The sequence below is a fragment of the Felis catus genome, chromosome F2, assembly GCF_018350175.1.
Source record: "Felis catus isolate Fca126 chromosome F2, F.catus_Fca126_mat1.0, whole genome shotgun sequence".
NCBI classification, from domain to species: Eukaryota; Metazoa; Chordata; class Mammalia; order Carnivora; family Felidae; genus Felis; species Felis catus.
The window spans coordinates 63,008,614-63,026,480 of NC_058385.1; the positions used below are offsets into that span (position 1 = coordinate 63,008,614).

A 17,867-nucleotide genomic window follows, 5' to 3' on the forward strand; every position below is an offset into this window, starting at 1 on the left:
TGTTGGACTCTGTATGGCAGAGCGTAAAGTAGGACGGGAGAACAGTCTGAGAGGAGCTCAGCGCAGTTCATATGACAAGTCTTTGTCAAAACAGTCTCTTCTTCACAGTCGTGTGGGAAGTTAAGGAGGAAGGACAAGGAGGGCAAATGGGAAGGCTTTGTTCTCCATTTGATAACTACGAGGGTGACAAAAATATTAAACCAGTGCCTACCTCATAATAGGGGCTTGCAAAATAATTGTTGAACATCGAACACACGAATTTAATCACAGCAATATTATATACTTGCTTTTTCCCTTTTTGGGATACATAATCGTGCTCATCTTTTCCTCTCTGCCAAGTCATCGCAGGGATTAGGGAAACTGAGGAGAAATTCTACTACATCGTGCAGGAGGAGAAGAACTATAGGGAATCCCTGACCCACTGCCGGATCCGGGGTGGAATGCTGGCCATGCCAAAGGACGAAGCTGCCAACACCCTCATTGCCGACTATGTCGCCAAGAGTGGCTTCTTCCGGGTGTTCATCGGGGTGAACGACCTTGAGAAGGAGGGACAGTATGTGTTCACAGACAACACTCCACTGCAGAACTACAGCAACTGGAGAGAGGGGGAGCCCAGTGACCCCTATGGTCATGAGGACTGTGTGGAAATGCTGAGTTCAGGCAGATGGAATGACACAGAGTGCCATCTTACCATGTACTTTGTCTGTGAGTTTGTCAAGAAGAAAAAGTAACCTCCCTCGTGCTACACATTTGTTCTTTCTCTGCGACTACCATTGCAGTTGTTTCTATCCATCCTTTTCTTTCTAATTATGCCAAATTCATTCTGACTCAAAACAAGTAGAAAATGCTGAACTGAGGTTTGGAATCTCCATTGCTGTCGTCTTCTCTGATGATCTTGAACATTTCCATACACAGTATATTATTGAGTCAGTAGCTCACCGAGTTACATGGATCCTGAGAGAGAGTTTGAATTACTAGTTGAGCAGAATGTGGCTATCCATGTGTCAGATGAAGTGTTCTCTTGGCATTTGCTCCGCTGTCTCTCCTTAGGTTCCTAAACCACTGTCCATTTAACCCAGTGGATAATTGGACAGCTGGTTGGTGACGATTAGGCTAACTTACCCTTGCTCAAAGCCAGATGCATGGGAAGGCCTTCTGCTAGGGGTGCAGAGATGTTATCTGTCTTTGAAGCCGAGATCCCCTATTCTTTTAGTGGTCACCCACCATGCCTGTAGCCACACTTGCAAGGTCCTCTTGTTTGCTCAGACATAAGATTATTTTCATCCCCAAGCCTCTGTATGAGAAACTTCTAGCCCATGACCTGTTCCAGACCGTAAGGAATCACACAGAGAACTGTGCTTCTGATTAACAGCATTCGCTGAGATCTACCAAGAAGTTGCTTTGGTCTCTTTCTATAGGCCCACAACTTAATCCTAGGGCTCCAGGTTCTGACTCTGATTTGAGGAAAGGGGAACTTTAGAAATTGAAAAGAAAAAAGGAAGGGAGAATTTTTTCCCAAACAGTATTATTTGTAAACCTGTTAAATTGCCCCTTGCTACTAATATCGCTCCATTTTTCTGTGTCTTGGGTTTATCCATATCAACTTTCTTCCTTGTAGGCATGGGGAACAAAGGAAGGAGTTTGTGAAACCTTCAGAAAACTCTAGAAGCTTCAAGGTGTTACCAATGTCAAATTGCTAAGTCCTCTCCTTCTTGCCTCTAATATATCGCTTACGGTGACATTTCATGGGAGACCTTTTACTTTCCATAACTGTATGTTATAAAAACCCCATACCAGAGATGCTCTTTGTCATGCTCTGACATCATAGGAATGTGGCGGGTGTGGAGCTTGGAACTTGCCTAGAACTCACATTTATTGAGCTGGTAAAATTCTACTTTGAACTGCAAATCAAAACTCAAAGCAGCTTTCGTTTCAAATTTGAAAATAATATAGTCAACAAAACTCTAGATTTTTCCCCTTCTAAACTGCTGCGCCAGTTATAGTTTGTGACATATGATCAGACTATTCAAAATGCTGGCAAAATGGTTAATGAAATAAGAGAAACAGATCAACAACATATGTTCACCTTCAACCATCTGTCCATGATTTCACCCATGACTAACTGGTTATGAGATAAGATTTAATTAGGTTATTTCTGTGGGTTTATTGAGAGTCACAGACTCAGGTCCTACAGGGGCCATACAAGATGACATAAATAAATCAAGCAGAACGGGTGGGGATCCCAGTGCTGAACACAGCTTATTCTCCTAAAGAAACCGGCTGCTCCTCAGTCACTGCTGTTTTTCCTATGGAAGATCCAATATCACTACATGCTCTGATATTTCAAGAGAAGTCAGAAACCTGCAACTTCATAATGTATATCCATATTTGAAAATACTGCAATCAGTCCATTTTTAGCCCAAATATCTAAGTTATACAAAACAGTCTCCTAGCCAAAAGGCTGGACTTTTCATTTCTCACCTCTGAGGAAAAGTTCTGAAGGTTCTAACCATGTCGAATGTCATTAGGATACAATGACATCAAAGTCAAGGTCTCCCATTTGTACTTCAATCAGTTCAGCTCAATTACAGGAATTTGTCCAGGGTTTGCCATTGATCGAGTTAATAAACTCGTTACTTAATCAGACTTTTGAGAATGTGGCATATGATATTTGGAAGGCAAGACAGTTTAATAAAAATTACAAAGCAGGACACTATACCAAAGCCAGTAACCTTGGATGGAGCCTAAGGAATAAGAACCTAGAAACAGTTGGAGGAAAAGAAAGAAATAAGAAGAAAGGAGAGAAAGAATGGACAGGAAGCATTGCTTAGAGGTCACTTGCAGTGAGATCCACATTCTGATTTGTTCTAAGTGGCAGAAATATGAATATTTATTGTGTGTACTGTAAGCACTATTATTAGTTATTATTATCATTGTTACTATTAAAACATTTCTTTCAATGACTCATCTTTGCTGCCAATGCTTTTAAGAGAAGATGACAGAATGTCTAAGGTACCACACACTTAGATTTACTATAAAACTTTCTTCAGTTTTATGAAGCCCCGTGTGCTTTACAAAATAGCAAAACAAATTCCCTTACACACCATTTCTCATTTGGTCCTGATACGCTTTGTGCAGTAGGAAGGGAAGACATTTTGCTGCCATTTTCACAACGAGAATACTGAAACCCAAGAAAGCTAACCAATTTACCAAAGTCAATTCATTTGGGAGAAAAACAAGACCAATCTCCTGATCAAAACTGCCAATCCAGGGGCGCCTGGGTGGCGCAGTCGGTTAAGCGTCCGACTTCAGCCAGGTCACGATCTCACGGTCCGTGAGTTCGAGCCCCGCGTCGGGCTCTGGGCTGATGGCTCAGAGCCTGGAGCCTGTTTCCGATTCTGTGTCTCCCTCTCTCTCTGCCCCTCCCCCTTTCATGCTCTGTCTCTCTCTGTCCCAAAAATAAATAAACGTTGAAAAAAAAAATTTAAAAAAATAAAAAAAAAAAAAGAATGGTTTCTCAGTGCAGAAAAGATCATCTGAGGATTTCCTAAAAAAAAAAAACAAAAAAAAAAAAAAAAAACTGCCAATCCAGTGTTCTCTCCAGTGTTCTCTCCAGCCTGTTTACTGATCATGTTAAATGGAAGCTCATTCATGATTCTCTCATGATAGTGGGCACTCAAATTATCTCTCTTGATTACTTTCCAAAGCTAAAGATTAGAGTCAATTAACAGACATGCTGGAGATAGAGAAACTTGCCTTACAAATTTGGTGTTTACTAGCTTATTTTTTAATTCATAAATGTCTTTACATGGCCTTAGTGCTGGGGAGGTGACTTAGTACGACCTCCCTATAGTTTTGCAGATAACTACTGCTAAAGGAAAGCAAAACAGATATATGAAAATCAAGATCTGCTCAAAGTAAAGATGAAAAAATAATTTATTTGCCCCATAAAATTCATAAGAACTCCCTTAAATAATTAGCATTTAAAATCAATTTTATTCTCAAAAAGTTAAGTTTATACTCAACTTTTCAGGGGTACATCTGTGTACCTCCCAAAGACTACATAGAGTTTCCATGGGAAGAAAATTTTAAAAATACATTGACAACTTCACAGCACTACCTTCTCAGAGGAACACATTCCATAACTAGGTGAGAAGAAATATCATTGAGTTATTGCCAAAACACTGTGGAAAGGTGTATACCCAGAGTTGAGACATATATAACTGACATTGATTACACTTTGGACACCTCACCCATAAAAACTGTTGGCATTAAAAATATATGTGTATTTTGTCCTGCTTAGATATATATTAACCAAATATGGGCTGATTTGATTGTTACTAACCACCTAATTTTCAGCTCTCTGGATTGCATACTTTGAGACAATAAGATATCTATTGAATAGGAAAGGTTAATTAAATAGCAGCACCCACTACATTGTCAACAGATTTGAGACTAAATGTCTGCGGGTATTATCTCTAATTAAAAAATTATGGGACGTCTGGGTGACTCAGTCAGTTAAGCTTCTGACTCGAGATTTTGGCTCAGGTCATGATCTTGAGGTTCGTGGGTTCAAGCCCCACTTCAGGCTCCATGCTGGCAATGTGGAGCCTGCTCGGGTCTGTCTGTCTCTCTCTCTCTCTCTCTCTCTCTCTCTCTCTCTCTCTCTCTCTCTCCCTTTCCCTCTTCCTCTCTTTCTCAAAGTAAATAAATAAACTTAGAAAAAGGAAAGAAAATCATGATGGGATTCCATGTAAAACCCTGCAGCTTTGAGTATCACTTTAAAAGTAAAAATCCAGGGATGCTTGGATGGCTCAGTCAGTTAAGAGTCCGACTTTGGCTCAGGTCATGATCTCACAGTTTGTGGGTCCAAGCCACGCCTTGGGCTCTGTGCTGACAGCTCAGAGCCTGGAGCCTGCTTTGGATTCTGTGTCTCCCTCTCTCTCTGCCTCTCCTCTGCTGGTTCTCTCTCTCTCTTTCTCTCTCTCTCTCTCTCTCAGAAATAAATACAAATTAAAAAAAATTATAAATCCAGATCTGGTGTCATGATGTCTTGAATTCCAATGCCAACTGTGCCACTTATTAGCCCTATTAAGGAGGAAATTTCCATGCTCTAAACCTCATTTTCCTAATCTGTATAATTCCTCCACAGAGTACTGTGACAATTAAAGACAGGATGTGTAATGAGGTAAGAACCAGGGTATCAGCCAGGCACATTACAGGGGTGCGATAAAACTTGACCATTACTATCAGCCACATGTTGAAAAGAAACAAGTCATATTCTAAGATACAGGTTTCCCCCTAGTATCCGAAAGTAGAGCATTCCCATGAAACCTTTTTGTGAACTGAAATGGTGTGAAGAAACAATTACCATTAATGTATATGGAATATTTTTTGAGCATTCCAGACATAAAAAAAAAAAAAAAAGATCACCTGTCTTAGGCTTTTTTGATGCCTTTGGACACATCTTGCTAATGATGCGCAAAATAAATCGAGGTAAAGCCTAGATGCTCATGGGCACACGTCAAAGCTCTGGCGGTTGATGCTGAGATGTTGAGTGTAGGTCACAAGGGACGGAGCTTGGCGGGATGACTCCCGCTCCTCAGGGTGTGGCTCCTTCTCTCCCAGCTCCTGCAAGACCAACGCTGAACGCTGTGTTCACTTTTCAGATTTTTTCCCGGGGAAGTGAAAATTCTCTGCAGATTCAGTTAGTGAAAGCAGATACTAATGTAGGTCTTCTGTAAAAGCAAAGTGGCACAATGTGAACTTTCTTAAAGTGGGGGATACCTATATATATTTTATATACAAAAAATTACTTAAGTGAAAAAATATATGTATACAGCATATACGCTATATGCATGTATTTCTGTACACATTATACACATATATGCACATTATATATATGTGAGTGTGTGTGTGTGTGTGTGTGTGTGTGTGTGTATATATGAATGTGCTGTATATGTGTGTCGGTGTATGTATACACAGGCAGATAACTTTTCTTATCCTCATTTCTAGAGAAAATTTTCATCCTCAGGGCAGTGAATAAATTTGCTGATTAGAATTAGTGTTGAGTTTCATAACTGGATATGATTGATTCCTAAAATCATTTCTACTTTTCCTAAGATGCGGTTCATCTGAACTCATGTTGATCACATAAAAAAGTAACTATTTTTTAAAAATTAAAAAGGAAACCATCCCCTTGAGGTTGTAAGGTGCGTCCCTTAAAATTTGAAGGGAAAATAGTCATGTCCTTTAGAGTGAAGATTAAAGGAAAGGAACCATTTGCCACAGATATTCTATACACAAATCTTTCTCTGAATATAGGAATTTCTTTCACTGCACTTGTAACAGATGGTAATACAATCCATATTTGAATGGTTTTGGTAATTCGCTAACCCCGTTAGAGAAATTTTCCTGATGGTGAACTAAAATCTTCTTCCTTCTAATTCCCACCCATCGTCCTTGTTATGGTCTCTGCTGTCTATGTCTCTGAAAGTTCTGGCCCAGAGACAAGCTAGAGCAAGTACTTAATGAAAGTACGAATCAGGGCAGGGAGAATTGTCCTCACTATGGCACTGACTACTAAGGTGGATATCCAGTTTTACACGTTTCTTTAAACCTAGATGGTATTCTCCACATTCAATGAATTCAAATTTTTTTGGTGAGGCATGAGGGGCACAGAGGTAGAGTATGAATGGTGTTCGAAGTCATGTGGGGCATCTCAGTCATAAACAATCTATTTATTAGGAAGGTGCATGGGTGCACAGGGTTCAACCCCAGGAAGGATACTGTTAAAAGGCAGATGGTGGGGGAAGGCCTCGATGAGAGGGTTCAGAGCAGGTGTCCCAATGCTAGTGGGAGAATGAAGTCAAAATCAGAATCTATGTGCATAGAGCCTACACGATGAGCAATTGGCCTGGGTGGATAGTAGAGTTCATTAATTTATCAAATATATTTACGGAGCATTGAATATGTGTTAAGTGGCAGGCACTATGATAAGGCTGGAGACACAATGGAAAAGAAGACAAATCGGATTTCTAGACTGATGGGCAGAACTCCCCCCATGCTCATTGAACATCAAGTCTACCACGCTGAGGCCCAAGATTTATTCCATTGTCAGGGATGGAATATAAAAATCTATCCTATTTTTATGTGTACTTCCTCTTCAACATAACACCTCTTCAAAGATCTACTGAAATAAGTTGGGCAAGGAATTTTCATGTCACAATACCACATTACCCTTTCTCAAAGAGTAACATAGACACATTCCTTTGAATACATTTACACATCCATTTTAACTGACTCATTTTGAGGTGAACAAAAAGCTCTCATATCAGTGTCTATGCTCACCCACATCACTTCCTCACAAAGATAGAATGTATCCTTGAGGTTGTGCATAAACGAGCATTGATACCTGGTAAATGTCCCCTTGCCTTATTTTTTCCTGGCGACCTATAGCTGACCTTCAGTGAAACTCAGGTTTGCCATAGATTGTCACTTTCATAATAAAATAGGGACACTTAGGAGGAAGGGACGAGAAGTGAGTCAGACATTTTGCAATTCATTAAAATGTGAGTACAGCAACCCCAAATTAATCACTATGTTAGCCTCTGCATTTGAGAGATAATGGAGATTAATGTGTGTCCACGCAATTTTAAAGCTATATGACCCTTTGGCACATGTATTTTTCACTTTAAAACCCTTAAGCAGACTAATTTATCAATAGGTAACACTTACTCTTTGTGTAAACCTGATTGGGGGTCCTTTGGGAGAGGGGATGGAGATGAGGACTGTCTACAGTCAACCCCTGGATATATTGATAGAATGTCAGCTCCAGGGACGAGTACTCATAAGCTCTTTCATGATGTGTGAAAAGCCCAGGCAGGCATAGGAACATTTTCTAAGTCTTGAGAAACTGAGGTAAGGAGAGATGTAATTGCAAACACATTTAATTGAAATCCAATAAAGTCTAGATGAATATTTTTATTAAGTACAGTTAACATGGCAAAGAATTATGGGAGACTCTTCTCATAGTAGATAATAATTTCACATGGATATTTCCTAAATCAACTTGGAGAGGGTGATTCTGGAGAAGGCTACCAGGAGAAACATGTGTTGTATAAGTGGATGATTTCTGGAAATGTTTATATTTAAAAATATCTTCCCCAACCCCGTTTTGTGTAATCTTATCTTTGAATTTGACGAGCTTGGTATTTTACAGAGACACAACCTTCAGGGTGGATGAGGATTTTTGTACTAGCAACTTACAAGCACTATAATTCTCTCTTCCACAGAATCGGGTTATTATCTTTGCCCTAAAGGACCTTAGAACTTAAAGAATAGAGTGAATGAACACAAGAAGTTATTTCTAATTTTGGTCTCTATACTTGAGAAAAGTGATAAGTTGATATATCCAAAAATACATATGGAGACACTAAAATAAAGTACCAAAAAGCGCAGTTTTTAAAGAAGCTTGAAAATATTTTTTCTGGGTTTCTTTCTTTTTTTTTAACTTTTATTTATTCATTTATTTTTTTAATATAATTTATTGTCAAGTTAGCTAACATACAGTGTATACAGTGTGCTCTTTGCTTCGGGAGTAGATTCCCATGATTCATCACTTACATATAACACCCAGCGCTCCTCCCAACAAGTGCCCTCCTCAGTGCCCATCACCCATTTTCCCCTCTCCCTTGCCTCCCCCATCAGCCCTCAGTTTGTTCTCTGTATTTAAGAGTCTCTTATGGTTTGCCTCCCTCTCTGTTTGTAACTGTCTTCCTCCTTCCCTTCCCCCATGGTCTTCTGTTAAATTGCTCAAAGTCCCATCCCATTCCCAATAAGAGATTATCTGAAAAAAGAAGAGCTTAGGTAGTTTTCCTTCTGCACTTACAAAGGTGGAGATACAAATGCACATATTTACCCCCTTCCTTACTTTTTTGTTTTGTTTTGTTTTTTAATAAAATCTTACTATGCCGGTGCGCCTGGGTGGCTCAGTCGGTTAAGCGTCCAACTCTTGATTTCAGCTCGGGTCATGATCTCGCAGTTCATGAGTTCAAGCCCTGCATCGGGCTCTGCGCTGATGCACAGAGCTGCTTTGGATCTTCTGTCTCCTTCTGTCTGACCCTCTTCAGTTCGTGCTCACACACTCTCTCTGTCAAAAATAAATAAATATTTTAAAAAAGAAATCTTTAAAATAAAAGAAAATAAAAAATAAAATAAAATAAAATAAAATATTTAGTGTTAAGAAACCCAGAAGGATTCATAGAGAGTTTTTTTTTGTGGGGCTTGAACTCACAAATCTTGAGATCGTGACCTGAGTCAAAATCAAAAGTTGTTCGCTTAACTGACTGAGCCACCCAGGTGCCCCTGCATGGAGAGATTTTATTAAAAAAAAAAAAAAAAAAAAAAAAGGAAGGGGGTGAATATGTGTGTTTGTATCTCCACCTTTGAAAGTGCAAGAGGAAAACTACCTAAGCTCTTCCTTTTTCAGCTAACGTCTCATTGGGAATGGGATGGGGCATGACACTGCTGCCTCTCCTTCAAAATGTTATATTATCAGTTTCCCTCCTTCCTACGTTTTCAAAAATTCAGTAGCTCGGTATGCATTAATGTTCTGGCCTCACCGATTCATACCACTACCAATTATCAAGATAATATTTACAGGGTGAAATTATACACACCAAAGAATGTGTTCCTCTGAGCACCACAAACACGCCCTCAGATCCGTATGGATAGAAATTACGTGATATCTGGGTCCTGGTGTGCAATCTCCTTACACTGGAAATATTTACTGTTAAATTTTCTGCAAATACTCCTAAATAATTTTAGGAGTTTAAGATTCTGAAACATCCTTGCATTTATCATAATCTTTATGGCCCCTTATTTCCTGGGCATTTCTAGCCATAGTTGTTGGAAAATACGCTCACACTTTCCTGAAGTACAATAACGATGTAGCCACTGGGATTATAGGTCCTTAGTTCCTTTACTGTTAGTATGGTTTCTTCTATTGGTACCCAATGATGATGAATTTGTCAACATGAAGTCATAAAGGAACTTAGCAGAAGACATATCAGTAGTATGATGGAGGCAGAAGACAAAGTACAGTAGGGTTGATGGAGAAATGGGCTGTAAGAAGGTAGAGATGGTATATATAGAAAACATCCCAACATACAGAATTCCGGAAGTAGATCGTTTTAAAAGTACCATGTGAGGGGCGCTTTGGGTGGCTCATTCGGTTAAGCGTCTGACTGCAGCTCAGGTCAGGAACTCGCGGTTTGTGAGTTCGAGCCCCGTGTCAGGCTCTGTGCTGACAGCTCAGAGCCTGGAGCCTGCTTCGGATTCTGTGTCTCCCTGTCTCTCTGTCTCTCTCTGTCTCTCAATAATAAATAAACATTTTAAAAAAATTTTTTTAATAAAAAATAAAAAAATAAAAGTGCCACGTGAGACACATGTTTTAATTTAAAACCACAGGATTTGACAGAAAAGGGAAGTCACATCTACTGACGAAAAATATTTTTAAGAAGCTTCTGTAAAGGAGAGTTAAAGCAACAAGATCAAGAATGGTGGTTGGACATTGTCAATCAAAACAAAGGTAATAACTGATGTAACTCGAGTGTTATGCTAAGCATTTTACATGCGGTTTGTGGTTTTTAATTTAATCCACAAACCAACCCTATGTGGTACATACTATTATTATCTGTGTCTGCCTATGGGTAAATTGGGACACAAAGATTAAGTAACATCCCTAAGTTCACCCTGCTGAGATTCCATGCAGGCCATCCAGTCCAGCGTTTGCCTTATTAATCACTGCACTGTTCTGTCTCACCATAGGATAATGGGCATATCTGGAAGGTCCAGAGTTTCTGCCTTGCTACTCATGTTCTATGCAACTGCTCACAATTCACATAACTTTTCTGAGCTTGTTATCTGCGTATACAATGCACGTATTGATGGATGTATGGAAAAGAGGAAAAACTGTACAAAGCCCTGACTGTTTCACAATACCTCCATCAGTTATGAATAGGTTGGAAACTCAGGAACATTTCATCCATTCCCCAAAAAGAACAAACAGATATTTCAAGAATTCTGAAGACAACTGTTTTATTCTGTCCTTCAGAAGGCAAGGAAAAATACTGCCTCACATAAAGGAAAACATTCTAATAGAGATAGATTGTTCCAGGGGGATCTGGTTGAAAACACTTAAAACCAAACATGAAGTCTCTGAAAAAAACCTTGAGAAGCAATTGCTCTAAGAGAAGGAAAAATGACATAATTGGGGTCCCCTGGGCTGAAGTGATGTTATCCTGGGATGGAGTGTGACAGGAAGATGGAGAACCCAAGATCCTCCTTTAGGACACCATGAGTGCCTCTGGGGGGAATTCCATGTGGTGAGGACATCAAGTCCGCTGTTTGGGATTCTGAAAGCATTCGGGTCCCCCTGCTGTACAGATGGTATTCTAGACTGGGAAAACAACCCCCTAGCTCTTTTAAATGATTGCTGTCTCCCTCTCTTATTATTGTGATGTACTTAATATGATATGTTGTCTTTATTTAATTTTAAGAATGCAAAATCACTTATTCCATGATGGAAGCAACTTTTTAAATGTTGCAGGTAGAAAGCCACTTAACTCTAATGTTCAATTATATCTCGTACCCATAGTCTTATAGAATAGAGCCACACAATCAAAAAGAATGAAATCTTGCCATTTGAAACAACATGGATAGGACTAGAGTGTCTTACGCTAAGCAAAATAAGTCAGTCAGAGAAAGACAAATATCATATGATTTCACCCATATGTGAAACTCAAGAAACAAAACGGATATAGGAGAAGGGAAGGAAAAATAACACAAAAACAGAGAGGGAGGCAAACCATAAAAGACTCTTAAACACAGAGAACAAACTGAGGGTTTCTGGAGTGGGGGAGTCGGTAGGGGGATGGACTAAATGGGTGACGGGCATTAAGGAGGGCATTTGTTGGGATGAGCACTGGGTGTTATATGTAAGTGGCAAATCACTGAATTCTACTCCTGAAACCATCATTACACTATGTGTTAACTAACTTGGATTTAAATTTTAAAAAAAGAATAGAGCCACAAATTCATAATATAATGTATTATCAAACTTGGATATTTGGTAAATGAATATGCACTCTTTGTAATATGGCTTCTGCCAGCCTTTTTAGTCCCTCCTTATGCTACCCACTTCCAGGTGGGTAGCAAATCTACAAATCTACAAATCTACAAATCTACACATGTGCTAGAAGTTTCCACAACAAGTTCATCTCCCTGATTTGTGTGTTTTGCCCTTGTGTATTGTTCCCTGTTTTGTGTTCAGCAACCTCTCATGCATCTAGTGGGACACGGCTCACAACCTCGGCTTCCCAAAGGCCCTCAGGGGCTCTCCCACTGTTCTGTAAGCCCAGCTCTACATGTTCCTGTCATGGCATCTTGTGTTGGGGACAGGGATTAAAGGCAAAGGCAAAGTGTCCAGGATATACGAACTAACCAGTGCATGTTTGCCCAATAACTATGTTAAAAGTGGCAAATCCAGGAATAGAATTCAAGGTCTCCTGGTGCCCCACTATGTGCAGGGCAGAATTCTAGAAACTAGGGGTGTTTCAATCCGGGTCCTTATGGGAAAGACATGTCACACATAAATGATGTAATTGAGGAGTTGAAAGGGAAACCTTCCACAAAGGTGTAAATAGAATTAAGGGAAACCATTAGGGGTCATGAAACATGAAGGGCAGCAAGGCCTGTAGGAGCCAGTGTGAGTCAGCTTACCAGATGTGGAAAGAGCCACAGGTGAGAGATACCTGACAGGACCTATGGCCTTAGCAGCGAGGTCCCACTTCTGCTGCTGGGACCACAGGGAAGCCAAGAGGTCATTAGTTGACTCACATCTCTCACTGTTCTCTGTTCTCATAAAAATGCTTCCCGTTGGCCAATCCCAACTGAGAGCCAGAGGGTAAAGGATCCAGTTGTTGTCGTCATAGACTCTGGGTCTGAAGTTCTCTCATATCCCGCAAGAGAGCGGGATGCAGGATGAAAAGCGAGACATGGCTGATGTCTGGGAAAAGACAAGAACCCCGAATAAGGGTTCTTGCCCTGTATTTATTAAGATCAGGAGGCTTAAAAACATGATGGGCGTGCACAAAGAGACAATGAATCGGTGAGCATTAACTCATGGGCATGAGGGAAAAGGGGTTTTGAAGATACACAGTGTTTGGGGTTTGGGTCAATATAAAACAAAATCCTGGCACTGAGCAGATGGGCAGATGGTTGTTAACAGCAGACAGGAGGCGCCGTGTCTATTTATCTTAGCTAGCCTAGGGGATAAGACAGATAGGGCAAATAACCTCAGGGTTAACAAAGCACCTTTTCTTTTGTTAACCATCTGTGCTCTGGGCAGCATCACCCACAGCACAGTGCAGTGGTCTATGGCTGTATTTATCTGCTTACCTAATTTGGTCCTTCCCTCCTATGAAAGCAGATTTCTGCTATAATACTAAATTGGGGGGCATTTTCACACTGAATGCCCAATCTTGCTTACCTCATGTACCTTTGATTTTGGGGGCCTTTGCCCTTCTCTCTATTCTAGGTGCCTTTTCACCCCCTCTCCATTCTGGGTGCCTTGCACCCCCCTTTCTATCCTGAGTCTTAATCTTGTTTATCCAAACTTGAGAAAAGAAGCTCTTCCAACTTCTCCATCTCATCCTATGACTTTGTACTTCTTTATGCCTTGTTAACCCATTGGTGCAAGCCTAGGGAGTTCCTAATCTTATTCCCCAGTTGTAAGCTATAAAATTCAGCCTTCTGAGGCTTTGAACATGGTGGAACCAGATAGAATTGGAACCGAAGGTTGAACAAAGGTATCCAGCACAGAGACTGGAGTCCAAACTCTTCTTTAGCAAGCAGTCTGATGATGGTTTATTGTGAATTCTGGGGACCAGGATGAAATGGAGAAGTTTAAAGAGCTTCAAAATTAGAAAGGCAACTAATAGTGTACAGCCAGGATTAGTATGGTCAATCCTCATAAAGCATCAGAGCTAGTAAAGAGCTAGGCAGATTTCTGGTAGAAATCAGATGTGAGCCAATGGGACAGGAATCCAGAACTGAGTAGTTTTAATGAAATAAAGAAGGTGTGGCCAGGATAAATTATCTAAAACAATACAGTTGGTTGTAGTGCCTTGTTTTCAAAATATATCCAGATTTACTCATAGGTGAAGAAGGAGCTGGTAAGTCTACAGAACTGGTTTTGGCAGATAACAAAGAGGATTAAGATGTGACTCCTTTATATGTTCATCAATCCATGGACATTTGGGCTTTTTCCATAATTTGGCTATTGTGGATAGCGCTGCTACAAACATTGGGGCGCATGTGCACCTACAAATCAACATTTTTGTATCCTTTGGATAAATACCTACTAATGTAATTGCTGGAAGATGTGGTATATATATGCAATGGAATACTACTCGGTGATGAAAAAGAATGAAATCTTGTCATTTTCAACTACGTGTATTATGCTAGGTGAAATAAGTCAAAGACAGATATCATATGATTTCACTCATATGTGGAATTTGAGAAACACAATAGATGAACATAGGAGAAGGGAAGGAAAAATAAGATAAAAATCGAGAGGGAAGCAAACCATAGGAGACTGGAGGGGAGGTGGGTGGGGAGGTGAGTTATATGGGTGATGGCAATTAAGGAGGGCACTTTTTGGGATGACCACCGGGTGTCATATGTAAGAGATATATCACTGGGTTCTACTCCTGAAGCCAAGACTACACTGTATGTTAACTAACTCGAATTTAAATTAAAAAAAAAAAAAAGATAAGACTCCTAACTTTAGGAACATCCTAAATTGCTAAAATCAAAGGGGCTGGAAGCATTCCAAGAGTGCTGTCTACCCCTTGGCATATCTTAGCATATCAGTTCTATTACATCTCTCTTGTGACCCCAATACTTGAGAATTATTTTTGAACATTTCCAAAAGACTCTGAAATTCTTTGACATCACGGCCATCATGCTTATAAAGTGCATATATGTATATATATATATATATGTATATATATATATATATGCACATACATAACAACAATATAACAAATGATTAACATTATATATCAATTATACCATTATATATTAATTATATGCTAATTACAATAATGTTATTATAGATTTTATCATTATAAATATGAAGGTAATATTAAATACATAATTAAATACATAATTAATATAATTATTTTATAATATAATTATGTTATAATTATATTATTATATAATTATATTATAATGATATTCTTATGTTCTTCAAAAAAATTACCAGTGAGTTGCCTTTTTGAATGTTATCTAAATTCTAATAAAATCTCAACACATCAGTTCAATCAAGAAAAAGGTCGTTTGGAAAAGTAATGGTTTCTCCAGACTACACCCGTTCCCTCTGCACCACCAACTCTTGTAGATGCCTTCTCGTTCTGCTTCAGCCCAGAATCTTTTAATGGGAAGAAACAGAAACTCAACTCAGACTAATTGAAGCAGGGAAAGAAAGTGGGAAACACGAGGGCTAGACTATGACTCATCTGGATCCAGGCCCTGAAAAGGCTCTGTCTTCTCTGGGTTCTCTTGGTCTTTGCTCGACTCCTTTCTACAGACTCATCCCACGATAAGAAAGATGATCCCTTGCAAGCCCGGGTCCCCATTCTTCCACTTTACCAACTGCAGAAAAAAATACGGTGTGCCCTGCTTTCTGCGGCACAATGTCCTGTTGTTGTCCCCAAGTAGCTTGGTCTTGGTCATGTGCCACCACGGTGGCAGGTGAATGGGTGAAATGGTGATTGGGGGAGAGGAGTAATGTTTTAATTAACTCATGGGATCTCTCCCTTTCTCTGTGTCTCTCTTTTTCTTTCTATCTTTCTATCCATACATCCATTTACTTACTTATCTAGAAATCAATATACCTTTGTTTGGAGTGATAGCATTTGGAATCATGTTCATTTGAACTGAACTGAAGGACTTAAGGAGAGAAAGGGAAAGAAAGGAAAAGGGACAAAGCGCACAGGTGTGCCGTTACTCCATCTTCATTCTGCCAGGAAGGCATCATGCATCATAATTACTTGGAACATTCACCCTTAGAAATCCCAGGCCTGAATTTTGTTCTTCTTTCCAGTGACCTAAGACCACTGGGATTTAGATATAAATATCAAGAAGCACCAACCCCCATTCTGCTAAATTGTAAGATGCCTCCTACACCCCTTCTTTCCTTCTGTTCTCTCTCACCTCCCAGCTTCTCGGCTAACTTAGACACACAAACTCGTTCCTGCCAAGTGATTCAGCCCAGGGAAGCTGAAGTCCATGGATGATGCAGAAATAAATTTATTTGTACTTCTATATCTTATCTCAAAAACTCATCTAGATGCTACAATCTCATCTACAATATAATGTTTTGGTTTTAAGGTAAAAGAATGTATCTACCAGTCATTTAAGTAAAACTAGCAGTAGAAGAATGCCGCCCACCATATTTCTCCTTCGCCCTGCGCCTCTTCTGCACCCTGCTCTGAATACCTTCATCCAACAGACAAGGCTCGGCTTCCTACCTCACACAGAAACCAAACGTGGGTAAGCCCATGGGGATATGCCTGCCAGTCAGAGATCAATCCTGTGTTCCAGTATCACTTTCATACTAAAATTTCAGTTCCCGGGGCGCCTGGGTGGCTTGGTCGGTTAAGCGTCCGACTTCGGCTCAGGTCATGATCTCATGGTCCGTGAGTTCGAGCCCCGCATCGGGCTCTGTGCTGACAGCTCAGAGCCTGGAGCCTGTTTCAGATTCTGTGTCTCCCTCTCTCTCTCTGCCTCTCCTCCGCTGACTCCCTGTCTCTTTCTCTCAAAACAAATAAACATTTTTTTAAAGACGATACTAAGTGAGGGGTGCCTGGGTGGCTCAGTCAGTTAAGCATCCGACTTCAGCTCAGGTCACGATCTCGCGGTCTGTGAGTTCGAGCCCCGCATCGGGCTCTGTGCTGATGGCTCAGAGCCTGGAGCCTGCTTCGGATTCTGTGTCTCCCTCTCTCTCTCTGCCCCTCCCCTGTTCGTGCTCTGTCTCTCTCTGTCTCAAAAATAAATAAATGTTAAAAAAAATTTAAAAAAATAAAATTTCAGTTCCCCTAAATGTTTTGACAATTACTAGATATTTCCCAAAAGCGGAAAGAGCAATTACAGTTTTTCAGAAAGCAGCTGCCATGAGATATTTAAAATTATTGCCATGTCCATGGTGATCTTATTAGCTGTTATATATTTTTTTTATCAAGGTGGCATTTTTGAGGTGAGAAAGCTGCTGTTTTATGATTTAAGGCAAGATATCGCTGTTAAATTGGCACACTGTGCCTGGCAATATGGCAGGGTCATCAGCCAGTTTGAGAACGTGAAGTTGTTCAGGGTGCGGGAATAAGGGCACGAGTACTCTCTGACTGACCCACTGCTCCTGCTCTACTCCCGGGGGGTGTATTTGACCACTGTTCTCGGCTGCCCCTGGTTCTATCTGCAGGGAAGTTCCTCCTGGTACTTTATTCTTCTTGGATACAGTCTGACGTGGGTGTAAGAGACAATGTCTTCTTTGGGGGCCTGACAACCTTTGAAGCCTGATTCCTTTCTTGAGTGTCTCCCAAAGTCTCATCTTTAACTATCTGGTTGCATCTTCTCACTTAGCAGGACCCCATTTTCCAGAATCTATTCTCTTTCAATTCTGCTTTCATGCTGGCCAGGTATCTTCTGATTTTTTTTTTTTTTTTTTTTTTTTTTTTTTGGCACTAACCTTTCCAAAGGCAGCCAATAATAGCCAATAGACACTAATTCTCTAATCCCATTAT

The 17,867-nt window shown here is 40.1% G+C and overlaps 1 protein-coding gene across 2 annotated transcripts in view; it reads left to right on the plus strand.

The window, feature by feature from the left end:
- The window catches only part of COLEC10 (collectin subfamily member 10), a 39,400-nt gene extending 36,437 nt beyond the window's left edge, over positions 1-2,963 (plus strand). For both annotated transcript variants that reach the window (XM_045049878.1, XM_023248493.2), the window contains one exon: positions 340-2,963. In XM_045049878.1, coding sequence (XP_044905813.1) covers positions 340-731 — 392 coding nt within the window. In that variant the 3' untranslated portion in view covers positions 732-2,963. The remainder of the gene's footprint in view (positions 1-339) is intronic.
- Positions 2,964-17,867: the final 14,904 nt, after the last annotated feature.